Source organism: Hippichthys cyanospilos, chromosome 22 (genome assembly GCF_059441005.1).
Source record: "Hippichthys cyanospilos isolate Australia breed blue-spotted pipefish chromosome 22, RoL_Hcya_1.0, whole genome shotgun sequence".
In the NCBI taxonomy this organism is placed as follows: domain Eukaryota; kingdom Metazoa; phylum Chordata; class Actinopteri; order Syngnathiformes; family Syngnathidae; genus Hippichthys; species Hippichthys cyanospilos.
The window spans coordinates 4,428,849-4,447,500 of record NC_142390.1 but is presented as its reverse complement, the minus strand read 5'-3'; the positions used below and the strand labels follow the sequence as shown (position 1 = coordinate 4,447,500).

The 18,652-nt window shown below is 42.7% G+C and overlaps 1 protein-coding gene and 2 long non-coding RNA genes across 8 annotated transcripts in view; 1 reads left to right on the top strand and 2 right to left on the bottom strand.

Moving 5' to 3' along the window:
- LOC148405535 (uncharacterized) overlaps nucleotides 1–1,493 on the bottom strand; it is a 2,762-nt gene extending 1,269 nt beyond the window's left edge. The window contains exons 1-4 of the long non-coding RNA XR_015864226.1: nucleotides 1,078–1,493; nucleotides 759–1,010; nucleotides 614–697; nucleotides 1–536 (exon numbers count right to left, since the gene is read on the bottom strand). The exon at nucleotides 1–536 is cut by the window's left edge and continues 188 nt beyond it. This is a non-coding gene — a long non-coding RNA (uncharacterized LOC148405535). The remainder of the gene's footprint in view (nucleotides 537–613; nucleotides 698–758; nucleotides 1,011–1,077) is intronic.
- Nucleotides 1,494–3,559: 2,066 nt separating this feature from the next.
- Nucleotides 3,560–10,483, bottom strand: LOC148405534 (uncharacterized). Of its 5 annotated transcripts, none has more exons than XR_015864274.1 (6): nucleotides 10,259–10,483; nucleotides 7,732–7,861; nucleotides 7,127–7,341; nucleotides 6,363–6,465; nucleotides 3,900–4,004; nucleotides 3,560–3,789 (listed from the first exon to the last, which is right to left on the bottom strand). It is a non-coding gene; the product is annotated as an uncharacterized LOC148405534 (long non-coding RNA). The 5 variants fall into 5 exon arrangements; XR_015864273.1 differs by having other exon boundaries at nucleotides 7,127–7,306; XR_015864272.1 differs by having other exon boundaries at nucleotides 7,127–7,301.
- Nucleotides 5,028–18,612, top strand: LOC148405533 (transmembrane and coiled-coil domain protein 3-like). 2 transcript variants are annotated; one of them, XM_088406893.1, is made up of 6 exons: nucleotides 5,028–5,172; nucleotides 15,132–15,281; nucleotides 15,965–16,054; nucleotides 16,139–16,791; nucleotides 17,053–17,188; nucleotides 17,263–18,612. In XM_088406893.1, the coding sequence occupies exons 1-6, from the start codon at nucleotides 5,128–5,130 to the stop codon at nucleotides 17,563–17,565; spliced, it is 1,377 nt and encodes a 458-aa protein (XP_088263019.1). In that variant the 5' UTR covers nucleotides 5,028–5,127; the 3' UTR covers nucleotides 17,566–18,612. The 2 variants fall into 2 exon arrangements, with proteins under 2 accessions (XP_088263019.1, XP_088263021.1); XM_088406895.1 differs by lacking the exon at nucleotides 5,028–5,172 and adding an exon at nucleotides 9,004–9,233.
- The last annotated feature ends 40 nt before the right edge of the window (nucleotides 18,613–18,652 follow it).

Below are 18,652 nucleotides of genomic sequence, written 5' to 3'. Positions count from 1 at the left end.
TGTTGATATGAATCAGCTGCCGACATGCCTTGACCTAAAGCAAAAAATCTTAAGCGCTATTTGCAGTAGGCCGTCTCCGCAGTCGAAACCTTCCAGGACGAGCATGCTGCCGAGCGGGGAACATTGCGCACAAAAGCATCTTAAACGAGGTGAACGGAAAATATGACGCAGCCCTTAATGATTCAAAGCGCTGCAGAACTTGTGGGCCACAGCCGCGCCTGCGGAAAAGCGGTCCGGCCGCATCGGGTCCCGCTCGCTCGTGCGGAAGCTCCATCGAAAAAGCAGCTCAGCTTGATTTGATTGGAGCGTCTTTCTTGTTCGTCCCGGCGGCTCATTTGGAACATGTAAAACACAAAACTTGATCAGGACTCGTTTCAGTTGAATGTTAAAGAATAGTTAAAGTTTAAAACTCCCATCATGCAGTGAGTTGTCTATGTGCACCCAGTGAGTTAGTGAGGGAACGTATACACACAACATATACATGCCCATGTATAGCTGCGGCCTTGCGCTCCATGCGTCGTAGCGTAGGCACCTTCCTTGTTGGGGACAGAAAAATAGGACTCAGCTTAACATGCCTAACATCCACTTGAATGTGCACTCATTTTCCACTCACCTCAAGAGTTGATCAGCTTTTTGTTTTGGAGCATCTTCATGACAAGTGGAAGGCTTCATCTTGCTCGTGCCAACACTCTGCGTCCTGCAAAGACAAACCACTGAGGTTAGGAGCCACTCGTTTGGTTATTTGCTCCATTTCTTACCTGAGGCAAGTGGGCCTTTCACGCAGCTCTTCTTGCACCCTGCACAACTAGCATATTCTTACTTTTGGGACTGTCACTTTCATGTTGACTCGGACGGTTGTACTTATGATCCTGCTCTGGTTCTTCGAGGTGGCTCATCCGGCAGCACGGCTGCCATACCGATCTCCTCCAGTCGGCTGACTACTTCGCTGAAGCTCAGGGCCGACGTCAACCGATTTGCCGGGTGTGGACCACAGGTGGGGAGTAGGAAGGCTGTTAGGCAGATGAAACAAATTAACAAAGCGCATTAGGGCCTACATTTCTTTCACTGTTAGCTTACCTTTTTTTTTGACGTTCTGCTCATCCATGCACAACTGCAAAAAAATAAAACAAAACATCAGAACGTCACTCATGACCCTGGTCCAGTTCGTAGCGGTCGTCTTTGTCGGTATCCCCGTGACAAACGCAACACACCGAGCACCTCCTTCCTCTGAGCCTGCCTCCACCGGACCGCACGCCAGCTTTCAAAGCAACATCCCCAAAATCAACAACAACCTGCTCTGGATCCAGACAAGGCAAACAACCACATAACCGACAACCTTCTTTGCCAGGCCGACCGCAAGCTCCAAAAACCACAGTCCTGGCCTAACCTCATTACCGACAACTTTCTTTGCCAAGCCGATCACAAGCTCAAAAAACCACAGTCCAGGCCTCGCTACCCATCAACTTTCCTGAACAAACCACAAAACTTGCTACTCAGACAGATTTACGTCATTTGTGTGCTGCCTGATTCATTTGTAGAACTCCTCCATCCTGGTCCTATCCACACCCATCAAAGTCCTGCAAAAAAAAAAAAAAAAAAAAAAAAAAAAAAAAGTACAGTTGAGTAGCTTGAATCAGAAACTTATAGTCACTTGTATTTGACTGGAGGCACCCACCTTGATGGTTTCTTTGCCTGTCCTTTTTATCTCATTCAGCTCAATGTTCACCCGCAAAATGCATACTGTGCAATTAGCTGTGTGCGGTTTTATTATTATTGGCCTGGGCTGCAAGAAAACAGCGGGAGGGGGGAAACAGCAGAAAAAAAACAGCAAATGTACAGTACAAGTGATTCATCATAAAAAATACAAACAGAAAAACAAGTACAACAGTGACAGGTGATTAAATACACAGAAAAAATATTTTTTTGAAGTAATTTGTGACTTGATGTGAAATTGTTCCTTTCAATCATTGATCATGCTCCTCTTCCAGCCTGCAAAACAAATATGCCCTGTTAATTGTATTCAGGTAATTTGTTAAATTTAAATAATTCAATGAGAATGAGAAAAAAAACAAGAAAAAAGGTGAAAACGTTCTACAAATGTACCTGTTTTAGGAGTACATATTTTTAATTTCTGAGACAGCTGTCATTGTCCACAAATACAATCTGCTCCAAGGTCCTCCTGCTCACCGTTTAGGACAACGTATTCATTTGTAGCTCTATGGGGGGGAGAAAAAAAAAAGTACGTTTATATCCCATTTTATTTATGTAATACTTTTTAAAGTAAATGAAAACATCCTATTTAAATTTGACTGAATTAGCAGTAAATCAAATTGCAAATATCATTAAAAACTTGTCTAAGGCACTCAAAACGCTCGTATCAGCGATATTCATAATTAATAAGACGACAGGGGTGTTCATTTGGAAAAACTTACCTCAAATCAAACGATTATCCAAATCGGTGATCCAAAATGGCGGCCAAGCACGAAGTCCCAAAATGTTTGGAGTGTAGTCCGAACTCCGGGGGCGGAAAACGTGTTCGATAATTGTTTGGATCAAAAGGGGTTTGATACGAATTCGCATCTAAACCGACAATGAGTTTGCGCAAAAATCACATTCAAATGTTTGAAAAACAAACACTCATAGGAAACGAACCAGGCTGTAAAATGGAGAGAAAAACAATACAAGCACAATTACAAACAGATCCCTCAGTTTTGCAAGTCAAGACCCCGCTAGAAAACGTGGAAAGCACCAGAAAAAAAACATAGCCTGGAACGTACACCTGATGGCTTTTTGCTTGGGAATTGAACTACCAACGACAACATTTTAAAATATGCACTCGTTATCAACCATTAAAAAACAAACAGCACAATAGCAAAATTGATACATGAATTTGTGACGTAGTCAAACCTTCACAATCCGGACGTATTTCCTATCCTCCTAGAAGCAAAATATCAAGAGATAAACGGGAACAAACATTTGGCCGTGTACTCACTCAGCACACGTACGGTAGCCATTTTGCCGCACCCGTGATCTGTACGGCCAAGCACACCTGTACCCAATTCACCGACAGGCCTTTTTTTTCGTCTTCAATTAGTGGTAGATTGAAAGGAACCTTAAGGTGCATACCGCCACCTGCTGTACAAGAGCGTGTATAGCACTCGTCCCCATTTGAGAGAAAGGCTTTCGGGTTCCTTCGTCCCTACACTGCGTGCCTCAACGATTACTCAATTCACTATAATTGTACTTTCTGATTGAATATCGATTTTAATAGATTTTTAATAGAATTTCGGAAGGGAATTTTATTCAATTAGAAGTGTCGGCAAATATTTACATGAAAGTTTTGGTCCAAGAGTGTTCGCAAATCTGTGCTAAGGGCTGATCGTTCGTTGTCGCCATCTTGTGGCGTTTTGGTGTTATTGTCGAGTAAAACGAAGGTAATCGCAATGTTAATACAAAATAAAATTGACAAATAATGCGACTACGTTTTTCACCCTTTCGATCATTCCACAAAATATTTAAGTTTCTTTACTTTTTTAATATATAAGATTAACAACTGACAACTGTGTAGCAAATGTGCAACATTTCAAATGGAAATTGCTATAAAACAAAACTGACACATTTTCTGTGACTGGCAAAACGAATATTATGTATGCAGGCAAATCCGATCACCCTGTAAAATGCAATGGTGTAAATTCTGGTTGAAGTTCTCTGGAAGTTCAGTCATGGAGAGAACACCATCACACACACCTCTCACACGGAGCGCCCCCTTCACACCAGCCAGTCGTCTGGCTAGAGACGAGATGCACATAAAAAATCCCACCTACAGATTTTTAATTTTCAATCAACTGCATTTCTACTGTATTTTGGCGTGTTTCTGAAAAGTCACCGACTATCCTCACATAGGTCATCTGTCTTCTGAACATGGTGGATGCGACGGCAGTTGGGACGCGAAGAATTGAGGGACGGCGGAGTCTTGACGGCATCACCGACTTCAAGAAGTACTCCTGTTGTAAGATAAAAAACAGATGTATAGTATAGAAATGTCGATATGAATTTTTAAAAAAATACTCATTAAAATATTCAATCAAATATGCATAATATTGCCTTATTTAAATCAACTTAACACTTGAAAATCCACATTTATAAATTATATACACTTAATACAGAGAATAAAGAGTTTCACATGTATATTTTGTGTTTGCCATAATTGTAATTGACTTATATTTAACTTGAAAATTCTCTACATATTCAGTAAACTAAAAAAAAAACAAAAACAAGGGAAACAAATGTATAGTTTTTATAGAAATTTATAGAAACTTCATTTAATACATGACATTAAAGTTTCACTTTTATGTTAGGGTTACAATTTAAGTATATTTAATTGAAATAAAAAAATATGAAGATTCAGTAGATGTACAACTAAAAAAATAAGGAAAAAATAGTATTACAATATGATATTTTTAGAAATGTCAATCTTGAATCAGCAACTTCATTTAAAAATATCAGAAATATTAATGTAGAAAATATATAATACAATGATATATGCATAATATTGCCTCTTGGAATCGTCATGATTAAAAACTCAAGTGAGTTTCTTTGATTCAATTTCATTATTTTGGAATCAAACTGAATCATTTAAAATCATGAAATGAGTAGCGTGATGTCATCTGTCTGCCTTGAAGCACTTCAACCAAAATTCAGCATTCAAGCAGCACCCATACTTAGGAATTTCACACACACACACACACACACACACACACACACACACACACACACACACACACACACACTGTAAATTATGAGTGTTGTCCCCCCTGGAGGCTGCTGGGAGATTCCCGCACTAACTCAACATGAAGTGTCCATCCTTGGGCTGAGGTGACTGTTGCCATGGCGACGTGTACCAAGCCCATTGGAGGGTGTCTGATAGGGATCACAAAGATTCCATTTGGGGCCGCCTGGTGCCTTTTAAGGTCCGGACGACTGCTGTGCGCGACAGGGGGAAGCTGAATGAGTTTGCGCACAGACGCCGTGATAGGTGCTGACACAGGAAGTGTCTTTTCATTAGAGTGTCACAATTTCCCACAGGGAAATGGGCTCAAGCCCTTTGTCCTTTTGCACTTTGAGTCCATGAAGAAGAACCGCAGCGCCTTGCCTCTCATCTACGTGACGGAGGTACAGTGTTGCTTCTCTCTACTCTTCAACGTTTCCTCACTTGGCTTGGTTTGTTTCCCAAATTGTCAGGCCGGATAGATGGAAGTTGCGAGGTGCGTTGCGTCTGCTGGGCAAGTTCCGCCACGTTTGGGGCGACGCTCACAACTGCTGCTGACCTTTGCTTGCTTGTGTCATGCTTCAAGAATGTCTCGGGAACGCGGGCGGGCAGGCACACCTTTTCGACGAATGTTAGGGTTAAAAAAACAAAAGTGGCTTGCGTTGACATTGTGCACTTCAGGATAAGAGCGGTTGTGTTTATGTGCATCGGGAATAGTGCACGCTCAACTCACCGTTTCAGATTACAGAGTTGCTTCAGATATACAGTATGTATCAGCAATGCAAATCGAATGGCGCCTCAGCGATTTTCTTTTCGAATGAAGAGCAAATTAATTGGAACATGAAGCAACTCTAATTTAAATTGTGTTGTTGCAAAATCTTGTGCGTTTATATTCAGGTTCACTGTGCACATTTGCATGTCGTATCCATTTTCATGACAACCGAGCCTGAGCTGAACAAATGATTTTTTTTTTTTTTTGTGCCGTGGTTTGAAGAGAAGAAAAGACAGAGAAACACTTTCCCTGGGGGAAATTTTGACCCAGCTGGGGCTTTTTGATGTTTCTGATGTGTGGTATATTAAAAAAATACAAGGAAGCGGCCGTCAAATTCTTCTAAATGCTTGCAAACGGGGAGGTCGAGAGCTACACCCTATAGGCGTCAAATGACATTTTTATTTTACATTTCCAGTGATCCAGGCATCATTTACAAGGGAGCAATAAATATTTATTTTGAACATGTATGTTAACTTAAATTCAGTTTGCGCTTTGTTGGTGAAAGTAAGGCAATAGTAGTATAATGCCTTACATTTCAAATACAATAATCTTATAATGTAACGTATTACTTCGGAATGACAGGAATAAATCATACATACAAACATTGTGTAACTGATCTAGATTAATGGGGCACTTCCTGTTTTCCCACAACGCAAGCGCGGGCCTTTGCCGCCTCCAACAAGGACACGCTGGAAAAAATTAAGATGACCTCAAATACATTTGTTTTCATAGTGCTGCAGCGGCAATTCACATTAATGGCGTACATGGCCCTGATTGAGACATTGGATGTGTGTGTGTGTGTGTGTGTGTGTGATTAATTACCTTGATGATGTCGATGACGCAAATATGAATCCATGGACCCCCTCATCTTCATTTGGCATGCCATACTCAATTAGTCACCATGGTAACCAGACAGAAGACCCCACTTCCTCATTAGAGAGCATTTGACACACACACACACACACACACACGCACGCCCTGATTATAATTGTGAATATGAAGACATTTTACACAATGTAAATATATCCGATTTATTCTAACCTGATTTGTAATAACGCCCATGAACGCAATACATGTATAAAAGCAGGACCTCATTTGCATATTTCCCAGACATATTAATTGACCCTATCTTTGTGTTGCGTTTTTTTCTTTTTATGATATTTGAAGCCAGCGTCTGGCTTTTTGGGCTTGCAGCGTCACCACAGCAGCTGTCCTTTAGTCTTGTATAAACTTCAAAACACTCATACCAAGACAAAAGGCCCGAAAGGTCACTCAGCACCATCAATGTGTGTGTGTGCGTGTGGGGCGAGGTGACACATAAAATATATCGATGACCATGATTTTTGCTTCTACATCAACTTTATTCTTAAAAAAACGTTTTTTTTATTTTAAATGGTTTATTCTGAAGTTTTGAGATTGCTTTTACGAGGGGTTTTTCTAATGAGAAAGCGACACACATGTAGCCGCATAGCTTGCCGGGTGATAAATACAAAACCAGAGTCCTTGTCGTCCCTCAGGAGACATATGAGGTGTCCCCGAGCAACATGAGCAATGGTTTTAAGGGAAAAGTGGCAAAGATTCATTACCTCCTTCCTGGGAGCGTCTGAACCGAGGATGTCGTGTCACGTAGTTGTCGGCCTGGCGTTTCACTTTCCCCGTCTGGCAACCGTCTGTCACTTCCTCCGCACACTGCAGACACGTTATCTTTGAAAGGCCGGAGACCTCCGCCCAGGATCAACAATTTGGAAATACAAAATCCTCCTGGGCTTTCGTGAAGAAATTTTGCAAACTCACCAACTGGCTAAGTGGAGATTTCAGCAAACAAACAGCAAAATGTACAAAAATATGCAAATTGATTTGATTAAGTCAATCATATATCTGAATTACAAATGCTATTCATTCGTCATCAATGAGTTTATCAATGCAAACAGTTTGCGTATGCTAACATATACCAAATTGAAATATCTAGCACGAACAAAAATGCAAATGAGCTCAACGCATACAAGGCAGCACTATTATATTACTATAAAATATTCCACTGGAGGTACATTACTCAATTAGGCTACGCTAGAAACTAACACAGCAGCGAAGTAATTAGCTAACCAACCAACGTGCTAACGGATTAACTCGCTAACATTTTGAATCCTGAATTTCATGACATTCCGGATCCCATGGGAACATTGTGACCCACCTCCAGCTCCTAAACATTCTCGGACGCTCCCATAACGTCGTGTCCTCCCTCCAACATTCTGCATCAGAACGTCCCACTTCTCGCCTAAACATCCGGCCCTCCTCGGCTCCGTATCAGCATTCAAGACGTCCTGGTAGGGGACGGGAAGTCAGGCAGGAAGTCCATAAAAAACGCAAACAGGAGCGCAGGCAGAATAGAACAATGGTGTCATGCGGCGCTCTTGACGCACGTTTGGCATCATCATCATCGTCATCCGGACTTGTCGTATGATCACATCCAGAATGTAACAATTAAAGCTCACTCTTGTTTCTTTTACACACAACATACATTGATCACACTAACCGATACGTGGCTGAAATGGACTGGAAGTGCGTGAAGTTATTAGTATTGATTAGAACTGAGAGCCCATCAATCAACGCGCGCGCACACATGCGCAGAGAGGAAACGACATGGTTTCATCAGCCCGACTTCAATCACGGAGCTCAAGGCCTCAGGCAAAGCCTCCTCTGGGCCGTTTCAAGCCTCGTACTCGTCACGCTGATGAATATCCCGCGGAGAGTCCTCCTAAGGTGGACTCAATGGGTTCAAACTTCTTCAGTCAGCTTTGTGCGCACACTTCAGGTGACAAAATGGCCAGATGAGATGAATTATTAACAAAGAGCGAGCCCTGAGAGCTCACATTACACTAAGCACACTAATTAGTTTCATTATTGTTGGGCGCGTATTAATCATTCATGACACAATACCGACTGCAGTAAACAGGCCGGCAATTCAGTAGATACAAATTTAAGCGGAAAATGATGTAATGATTATGCAATATAACGCCCTCAGGGGTGTGCAAAGTGTGCGCAAAGGCCAGGTTGAGTTTTGAAAGTATAATTCAGGTGATTAGCAAATAATAGCTGAAATATTTTCCTTCAAAACGAATTTTACCAATCACTATTATTTTGACAAATAATAAATGATATATTATAAAAATAATCGTTATATTCTCGCTGTATTATTAGCACATTTTTATTAAATGAATCTTGATGGGTCAGGTAGCAATTCTTTTATTGTGAAATCCATGGCTCAAGGCGTCAAGTTGACTGCTTCCCTTCGAATAATTTTTGGAAATAGATTATCTAAAGCTATTTTTTCAAGTTATTACATTTCTATTTTTTTTCTCTTCTGGATCGTTTTCGTGGACGTTCCCAATTTTACGCAGTGTGCGTTCGATCTGCTAAGCCACGCCTCTGGTGGGCGGGGTTTCGCTGCCTCCAGGTCGCCGGAGAAGTTGCAGGCGGTTTGTAATCTCTCCGCTGCATCGTCGCCGGGCTGCCACGGTGGGCGAAGCTCACCATCTACACTAGTCGAATCAATCCACTCTCTCGGAATGTTTTGGAACCACTAGACGGTAACGGACCACTTTTAAGCAGAGACCATGTCCAGGAACGGTGGACTTGCTGCGGGGAAAAGTTTACCGCAAATCGGGCTGCGATTACTCCATCCACGCTGATATGGTAGACGTCTTGACGTTGTTTTGATAAACTTGTCTTATTTATTGCAATTTTTAACCAAACGTGACGTTTCGTTACAGTCGCGCTATGCTGCAAATGGTATTGGCAATTTGCACGTACAAAGCACGTAACTTGATTCTGAAGATTCTGCAGTTAAATCATAGTTGTGTGACGTGTTGAGCCTAAACAATGTGTTGCATTCCCAAGCGACACTTTTTGGAACCACAAACATCTGTCGCCAGCTCTTGGAAACATGCGTCCGCTCTCTGTGCCAGATCTCGTTGACAAAAGCGCAGTTTCTTCAATCGAGGGTGAACAATGTATGCAGTTGCGAGCCAGCAATAATTCACGCTTTAGGGGCACTTTTGTCTGCTTTGCATAACGCCGAACGGCGGATTCGACAAAATACTAAACTCTTATTCTTGAGCGACATTAATGTTGTTTTTGGTTAAACGAACTGCTTTGAAAGTGGAATTTGCTAATTGCAAGTGTCATATATGAAGTCGATCGGGTTTGTTTGTTTTCGCTGTCGTGAGCATGCAGGCAGAGCCCAACAGGTTTGCCCAGTGTTCAGATTGGGATTTACCGTAATTCCCCAAATATAAAATGACGCCCCCCCTAAAAAAGTAGGGGTGCGTCGTATAAACGGTAAATTAAAAAATATATATTTTTTTAATTTATTCGATGAAGATTAGTCCATCAGCCACATAAGCAGAGTTTTGACGAACATATTAACTTTTATATGTCAGCCGTAATCTTATTTACAATTACCGTAGCGGGACGAGGTAGAGGACGGAAGTCAATTAGCTGTTAGCAGCTAACAGCAGCTCGTGTTAGCTTAGGTTCTTCCGGTTAGGGGAAAAAGGAAAGGTATTCCATTTGATTCGTCAATTAATTGCGGTCTTTGAGTTAGGCACACAATCATAAACTTGGTGACAAACGAATGGCCCGTAACTTTGGGTATTTAAGGTCAAATGAAATCGTCAAATGAAATCGAGGTGCGTCGCGAAGAAACGGAAAACATTTACCTGTGCTTCCGCGCATCCCACATCTTGGCAAGGCGTTCACTGACCACTCACAATGTGGGAAATCTGAAATGCACTTAACAACGCTCAACAAATATGTGAACACAAGAAAATATGAAGCGTATAGGAAGATGAGATAGATTATGTTTTTCCTATAGTTTGCTATAGTTTTTATTTTGCGTCTTAATCACAATAACAGAAATATAAGAATTTGACTTGAAGGGTGCGCCCTGTAGACCATTGCTTCTTAAATTAGAAAAATTAGTACATTGTTTCTTTGGGGCTGGAACTTGACGTTATGCATTGCTGACATAGCTCATGCTGACCTGTTTTCCAAGCCAGAAATGAAAACCCCGAGCACATCCTTCCCTCTGTGGGGCCACCATCCACTTTGGAGACCTTTGTTTCCAACTGCAAACCTTTTGCTTGATGAGTTCCTCCGGGGACGTTCAGCTCAGGTGATGCTTTGCGCTGTCATGCTGGTACACGTTCGCTCCAATTTACCAAGCGTTTGCGTGTGGACAAGTCCCAGAGATGCAATTGTAACGCGCCGTTTCACTCTGACTCCATTACATTTCGCCAGCCAGGGGTTCACGTTGACATTTGGACACAACGGCTAATTATGGAGGCTGCGTTCACAATCTCTCGGACGTTCCCCAATCGCCGCAAAGGGATTTGTAGATGGTGGATATTTAGTTGACTCTAAATGATTAATTAGTGCTAAACGCGTCTAGTGAGGAATTGCGAGCTTCCCTTGTAGCAAATCTATGTTTTCCCTCTGTTCTGTCTTGTCAGGAAATCAATATGGATGCCCTTTTTAATGCCTGTTTGCTCTCGTTGGCGTGTTGACATAATGATAATAATCCCTGCCTTTGGCTTGCAGATTTTTTTGGCTGTGTTTGCGCTTCCTGACTGCTTGGATATGCTTTATCTTTTGGAGATTTTTCCTCCCGGGAATCCCGTTGATTTTTCTTTTGGGGACCCCGATGCGTATGATTTGTATTGGCGCCGCTCATTTTCACCTGGTGAAATATTGACGTCAAACCTGACGTCAAACCTGAATCGTTGTTTCAGCCATGTGCGCCTAAACAAAACGGAGTTGCCAATGACAATAGCAAAATGGCATCACTGATGAGTCAAAAATGAGTCACTAGAAGGCAACCAAGCGAGAGGTGGCTTCGTGTTCCAATTCATTTGCTCTTCATTTGAAAAGCAGCAGTTCCTCTCACGCCATTAAATTACATGCAAAAAGCCAAAAGCATGGGTGTCCAAACTACAACTCGGAGGCCATTTGCAGCACGCCACCCATTCGTCACCGGCCTGCAGCATATAATAAAACTAGCATAACTGTTTTAAAAATGATCAGGTTACTACAATGCTCTTGTTCTGGTTCTGAATGTGGCAATGGGATTTGGTTGCGGTTCTGTGCAGTAGCAGGACCTAGGCCGATTGGAAAAGGGGATATCAAAAATCGATCATTTCATCCTTTTGATAAACTAAATTTTTCTGTATGCGGCTCTCATTGAAAAAGTATGGACACCCCCGCCTTAACGTGGCCACATTTGGATCAAAAACCGGTTTTCATTTGACTTAGGAAGCGCGTGTGGTTTTTACTGACATCGCACTTAGCAGTTTTATCCATTGAGAGGCAAAAAAGAAATAGGCGGAGAGCGATTACGACTGATGCTCTCACTCTTTTCATTCATCTCAGTTGCCACGGCAACCCGTCTAATGTTTTGCCAGGCTGGGGACGGATAGACGCCGTGCTGGCTTCACTGTCGTACGGCCACGTCGAATGTACACAGGTTCGGTGACTGCGGATTAGTTTGCTAATGTGGGCTAATCCCACCACTGATAGACACACACACACACACACACACTAGCAGCAGCCGCATCGGGTGTGTGAGTAACACGCTGTGGATTAAGCCATGTGAAAATACTCTGCCCGTTTAAAGTGATACACACACACACACACAAACATTTTCATCACACACACACCGCTGATCCGGCGCCATTGTAAAAGCCATACGTTGTTAATTTGATCTCCGTGGCTTGATAAAATGTCACAAAAGGATGAAAAGCGCAAACAAAAAAGGTCTCGCTCAAATTAAATTTTTCGTCAGGAGAAAAATCTCAGTTACTTTTTAATTTTATTTTATGGTCGGCGCTCACAGTGAAAAACACCGTAAACAGGCGAACAATGCATATTCATAGGAGCGCTTATAATAATGGAGCTTTAAAAAAAACACAATATAGCATGCAGGCATATATTCTTTATCCTCTGCTGAAAAACTGTTTGTACCTCTTAAAGACTCAATTCCAGTACACTGTAAAAAAAAATGCTGTTTTTACGTTAAAATACAATTAACTTCCTTGCCAGAAAAGTACCGTTAAATTACGGTAATATATATTTTTTCCTTTCCGGTAAAAAAAAAAAAAAAAAAGTATTGATACTGTCAATTTTACAACTACAAAACGTACTGTGTAAAATCAACAGTATCTATGCAATATTTTACCGTAAATGTAGAAAAAATATTACGGGCAACTTTGTTGCTAGTAAAGCATTAAATTATGGTAGTACATGACAATTGTAAATCAACAGTATCGAATTTTTTACCATAAACGTCGAAAATGTCGGTATTTTACCGTAAAAATCACTTTTTTTTTTTTGCAGTCTAGTTGTGAAAGTCTTCTTTGTTTGCTTCTGCATTCGTGTCTTATGCCGCCACACGGTGGCCAAGTTACACACACCAGAAGGACTACACAGTGTAAGTCTTTGCTTTCAAAAGTATTGGGACACCTATAAGAAGCCGACATTGAAGAAAACACAACTCATCAAAGCATGCCTTGCCTTAGTACACGAAAAAAAAAGTAAAGTGTGTGATTTACATCCATTTTTTTTTATGGCGTCTTGGTCTTCATCCAAGAATGTCCGCATTGTCCTTCGTAAAACATCAACTCCGATGCCAGTTTTCTTCTTTTCTTCTTGGTGCTCCAAAGTCCTTGCCTCTCAGCATTTTAGACCCACTTACAAAAAGAGAAAAAAAAAAGGAAGCGAGGGTTGCTGGGTAATCTTTTCGAGATTAAACTGTCAGGATTACAAAAGTAGTGAAAATGAGGGATTACAACATTTTTTTTTTGCATTATTTTATTTTTAAATCCCACGCTGCACATAATCTACGGCATCGAAACTTGAAAGAGGTGTTTAAGATGTTTAATCAGCGCAACTAGTTTGCTGTCACTTAGTCATCTTTGGTAAACACGTGTGTTAAAATGCACATGCGGGATCTGAAACTACTTAATATTTTTTCCTGTTTTGATTTCTTTTGCAGCCCATTCAGACAGCAAGCAATCCCGGCAATACCTCGACTCACTAAATATGCTGTTAAATTGATCATTTATTACATTTTTGACACACTGCTAACTTTTAGCATCATTTCTGCAGAACGTGGACTTTTATTTCTTGTTTTTCACGTTCTACAACCCCTCTAGGCAGCCAACAAATGGAGTCTTAATTTCATCACATTACGACACCTTTTTCTTCCTGTTTTTCATTTCTTCAGGAGCCCGTTTGGGCAACAAATAACTGTGAACTGTTCTTTATATTTTGCTTCAAACTTTTGATTTACACTTTGAAATTTGAAGGTCCTTTTTTTCAATGAACGTGACTGGCTGCTCGAAAAAACACATCATCCTTCTCACTATGTAATATCAACGGCGGCCAGAGGCGGCGCCAAAAAACAAAGATCAAGCACTAACGTGTCAAATGTTAAACTAAATCATCTGCAAAACATTATTTCGGGTGCAGCCCACGCGGCCCGGTACCAGTTGATCCACGGACCGGTACCGGTCCGCGGACCAGTGGTTGGAGACCACTGATTTAAGGCAAATAAATTCCCTGCGTCAAATCTGATCCTGTTTTGTTGTGTGTGTGTGTTTGTGGGTTTGCGCCACACCCCTTTGAAGCTCCTGGGGCCTCCGACTCAGAGTTTCACCTTCATCTGTCCTTTTGCTTTTTTCCCGAATGAACTTTAACAGTGTTTCCAAGTCCGTGTGTGTGAGCATGCGCTGAATTTCAATGGAGCCTTAATTTAGGCTAGGACGTTTTAATGGGCACAGAACAGCTTCTTCTATCTGTCCCCTTCTTTTTGGCACAAGCAAGGATGTTTTTTGCACTACATTAGCGCCGGCGAAGAGCCGTCAAAACACACTCCCACACACACATGCGCATATTGCTTATGTGCACTGCTACAAAGATGTAGGAGTCAGTGTAGGTCATGTGGAAATGAAGCTGTTGGAGAAGAGCGCTGGAGGTTATCTCCGCGATGTGTTTAGCCTCCTTTTTATTCATGTAACAGCACCAACAAACCCAGAGTCTCTAGCAAAAAAGCGCAACGTGATGTTAAAATCCCATATTTATTCCAAGAGCATCGCCACAAGAGGACAAGGGTGCTCAATGAACGCAGTGGACTAACTGTTTGATTCATTTTATGATCATTTTAATCGGTTTTGCAAGGTATTACCAGCTTTTTTCTGTCTGTCCGATCTACTTAAGTTTAATTTCAAAGTTAGCAGAGTTCAGCTCCCAAAGGGAGTAAATAGATATAAATATATATATAAACTGTAATCTATTTTTGTGACACTCACATTGACTGACTGCGGAATCAAAATAGAATTCGACAATGCTTCGGCGCCAAAATCAAACCTTGTATTCTTTATTCAACCGAATCCACCACCTTCATGCTAGCATAATGCAAATCACCATAGTCAGGCTAGTTTAAATTAGCATAGTCACAGTAAAAATCTGCGAGATTGCCATAAAGTGATAAAATTGCAGGGCAACACGTTTGATTTTTTTTTTTTGGTGTGTGTACAGGCGGAACGTAGCGTCTGTGATGTCCTCAGCATCCCGGTGCCCATTCGGCGCGGTGGCTCCGAGTCCAATCTGGACGTGGTGGACGGCGTGGGCCTGGACTTCAACAAGGGGGCGCTGGGTATCGACAGCCTGCAGCAGAAGATCCTCAAGGTCAGCTGTATGACTCATTCATTTGTGTTCTGAGAGAAATTATATTGAGCGACCAAAAATAATCTATGTTACACTGTATACCTCCAGAGAAAATTAATAAAAGCTGCATTATCATATATAAAATGACATTAATCCCTTCAAAGCGTAATTCCTCAAAAATGGCCTTGCTTAAAGGCATGGTAAAAACTTGGCCCACAGGTCAACACAGCTAACTCAATTGCTGAATGTAAACCAATGAAAAAAATAAGCCTACTTAGAACCAAGCACATTATTTACTTTTAAGCAAATTTTAATCAATTAGGAGTCCAAACGTCATTTACGGTCATTTAAAACCGAATTTATTCCAGTTTTTTGCCAGTCGGATTTTTCAAAATGAGTCTCAATTGGCAATCGGGAAACAATGCTCTCTAGTGGTAGAACGGAAAAGTGCTTGATTTGACTTGTGTTTTAAATTAAAGTGCTTTACTTTTTAAATGGTGATATCGCCGAGGATCAGTTTAATTAATCGAGGCAGCCAATATCGTGATCGCGATTAAAATTCAATGAATTGTGCAGCGCTACTTTATATAGAAAGGCATCTGGATCCAGATGCCTATTGAGGATCCCTGATATTTGGCCTCAGGTTACAGAATGTTACCACATCTTTTCCCCTGGTCGTCATAGCAACTGTCAGGGTGTTTCAGGTGACAGAGCAGATCAAAGTAGAGCAGACGGCACGGGACCAGAACGTGGCGGAGTACTTGAAGTTGGTCAACAATGCCGACAAGCAGCAGGTGAAAAAAATAAATAAAAAAATCTGGGCTATTGCAAAGTCGGACATTTTACCGTGGAAATGTTCCATTTGGTGGCGAGTTTAGATGGTGCGCATCCGCCAAGTGTTTGAGAAGAAGAACCAGAAGTCGGCGCACACCATCGGTAGGCTGCAGAGGAAGTTGGAGCAGTACCATCGGCGCGCCAGGGACAGCGAGGCCAACAGCAAGCACGGCCATAAGGACTCGGCGGGGCACGGCAAGGATGGCGTGCTGCGCCCCACCAGCGCCTCTGGGCGCCACCCCACGCTGGACAAGGTCAAAACAGTCGGGCCGGGCGTGTCGCTCTCGCCTCCTTTCTTCTTCAACAAGTCGAGGGGCTTGGCCAGTCTCATCCGCAACAAGTACGGCAGCGCCGACAACATCGCGCACCTCAAGAGCATGGACGCCGGGACGGGGCTGCGCGGCGAGGGCGGCGCCGGCCGCGGCCTGAGCGGCAGTGCCACCACCGTGGCCAAAACCAGCAAGTACCACAGCGATGACGAGTGCTCCACCGGGACCTCGGCCTCCGCCGATTCCAACGGCGGCCCGGCGCCTAGTAACACGCCCGGCGGCGCCGCTAGGCAGGCGGAGATCCTGGAGATGGTCCGGGATATCCGTGAAGCACAGACCCAGCTCGGTGACGACATCGAGGCGCTCAACACGCAGTTTAAACACGACTACGGATACTTTGCTCAGGTCCTGCAGGAAGAACGCTACAGGTGAGTGCTGTACTTCGGCAGAGCTGCGGTGTTGTTGGATGCCAGTCTCAGTCATCCTCCGCAGGCTGCCAAGTCTATTATAACAGCAGACAATGGTAAATGCAGCATCTCCTGCTGTCCGTCATAAAAAACTGTCCAAATCATACACATTGTCCCTTTAAGTACTCTCAAGTGACGTGTGTCTTCTTTTTGGGTAATTACGGTACTTGGAACATATTTCCAGCGTCATACCAAGTCGCCCTCTTGCACTTTTGGCGTCAGGTACGAGCGACTGGAGGAGCAGCTCAACGACTTGACGGAGCTGCATCAGCACGAGACCAGCAACCTGAAGCAGGAGCTGGCCAGCATCGAGGAGAAGGTAGCCTATCAGGCCTACGAGAGGGCTAGGGACATCCAGGTGACCAAGGCCGACTTTTGGTTGCGCTCGTCGGCTCGCGTACTCAGATGTAGCGTCGGCGCGTGCGTCTGCAGGAGGTGCTGGAGTCGTGTCAAACACGCGTGTCCAAACTGGAGCTGCAGCAGCAGCAGCAGCAGACGGCGCAGCTGGAAAGCGCCGAGGCCAAGGTACTGCTGGGCAAGACTATCAACATCATGCTGGCCTTCGCCACCGTCGTCCTGGTCTGCGTGTCCACGGCCGCAAAATTCGCCGCGCCGCTGCTGCGCAGCCGCCTTCATCTGGTGTTCACCTGCCTGGCCGTGTCCCTGCTGGCGCTGCTGTGGAAGAACTGGGAGCATTTGCAGTGCGCCCTGGAAAGACTGCTGCTGCCGCACTGAGCCCTGCCAAATGCTTCCCATACTTGATGTGACCTTTCAAAATGGACCTCAAATGCACTCCGATTCAGCAGTGCCTGTTTGATTTCTGTCTCATCTGCTGGAAAATGGCGTCACTATTGACAATGTACGTGCATTTAAAATGTCACTATAACACAATTGAGCAATAATTTGTTTCATGTTCCAATTAATTTGCTCTTTCTGTTGAAAACAAAAATTGAGCTTTCTTTTTGCGGCTTGCAGTTCGATTAGTTGATACCTGCAGAAAACCTGTTCAAATCTCATGTACCCTCAAAGCCATGGGTGTCAAACTCATGTTTATCTTAGGCCACATTGTGGTTTTATTTTCTGTCAGAGGGCCATTGTGACTGTGAAGTCAAATACATTTTACGCATTTTAAAATCAGAGGTTGCTCAAAACTGTTCAAAAGAAGTATTGGTAACAAAACAAAATATAAAGGTTGCAAATTTGGTATTTTAGGCAGAAATTTGAAGTTTTAGCATTTTGCGGGCCACACAAAATAATGTGGCGGGCCAGATCTGGCCCCTGAGCTTGAGTTTGACACCTTTGATATATCTAAGTACCTCCGCGTATCCTGTTTGAGAAGCTCCGCTCCACTTGTACAAAGTTTTACCGCCTCAAAAAAAAAGTTTGAAATATATTTCTTTTGTCTAACACTAGAGGAAGCCTGCGTGCCACACTAGGTACAAAAGTACTGAAACAGTAAACAATTGGACATTGAAAAGGTTACAAAAAGTCAATTTAAGGTGACAAGGTTTGCGACATTTTAAGTTCATCCTGAAATTTCACTGAAAGGTTAAATTTTGAGAAATTTTATTAGTGAACCCATGTGCCGCTATTGTGACACCAATTTGTTTACACAGCCTTTTACACCAGCACTTGTTTGCGGTAACGTGCCGGGACAGAACAAAATTCCACACATGATGCTGAAGTGCATTACGAAAAATGATGTCATTGAGAGCAAAAATGTCTTTGAAATGCGTCTTTTTTTGTTTGTTTACTATTCAATAAATAACGTTTGAAGCAAAATGCTTTGCTCGCTTTTCAAAACGTGGAATTGGAAATCAAA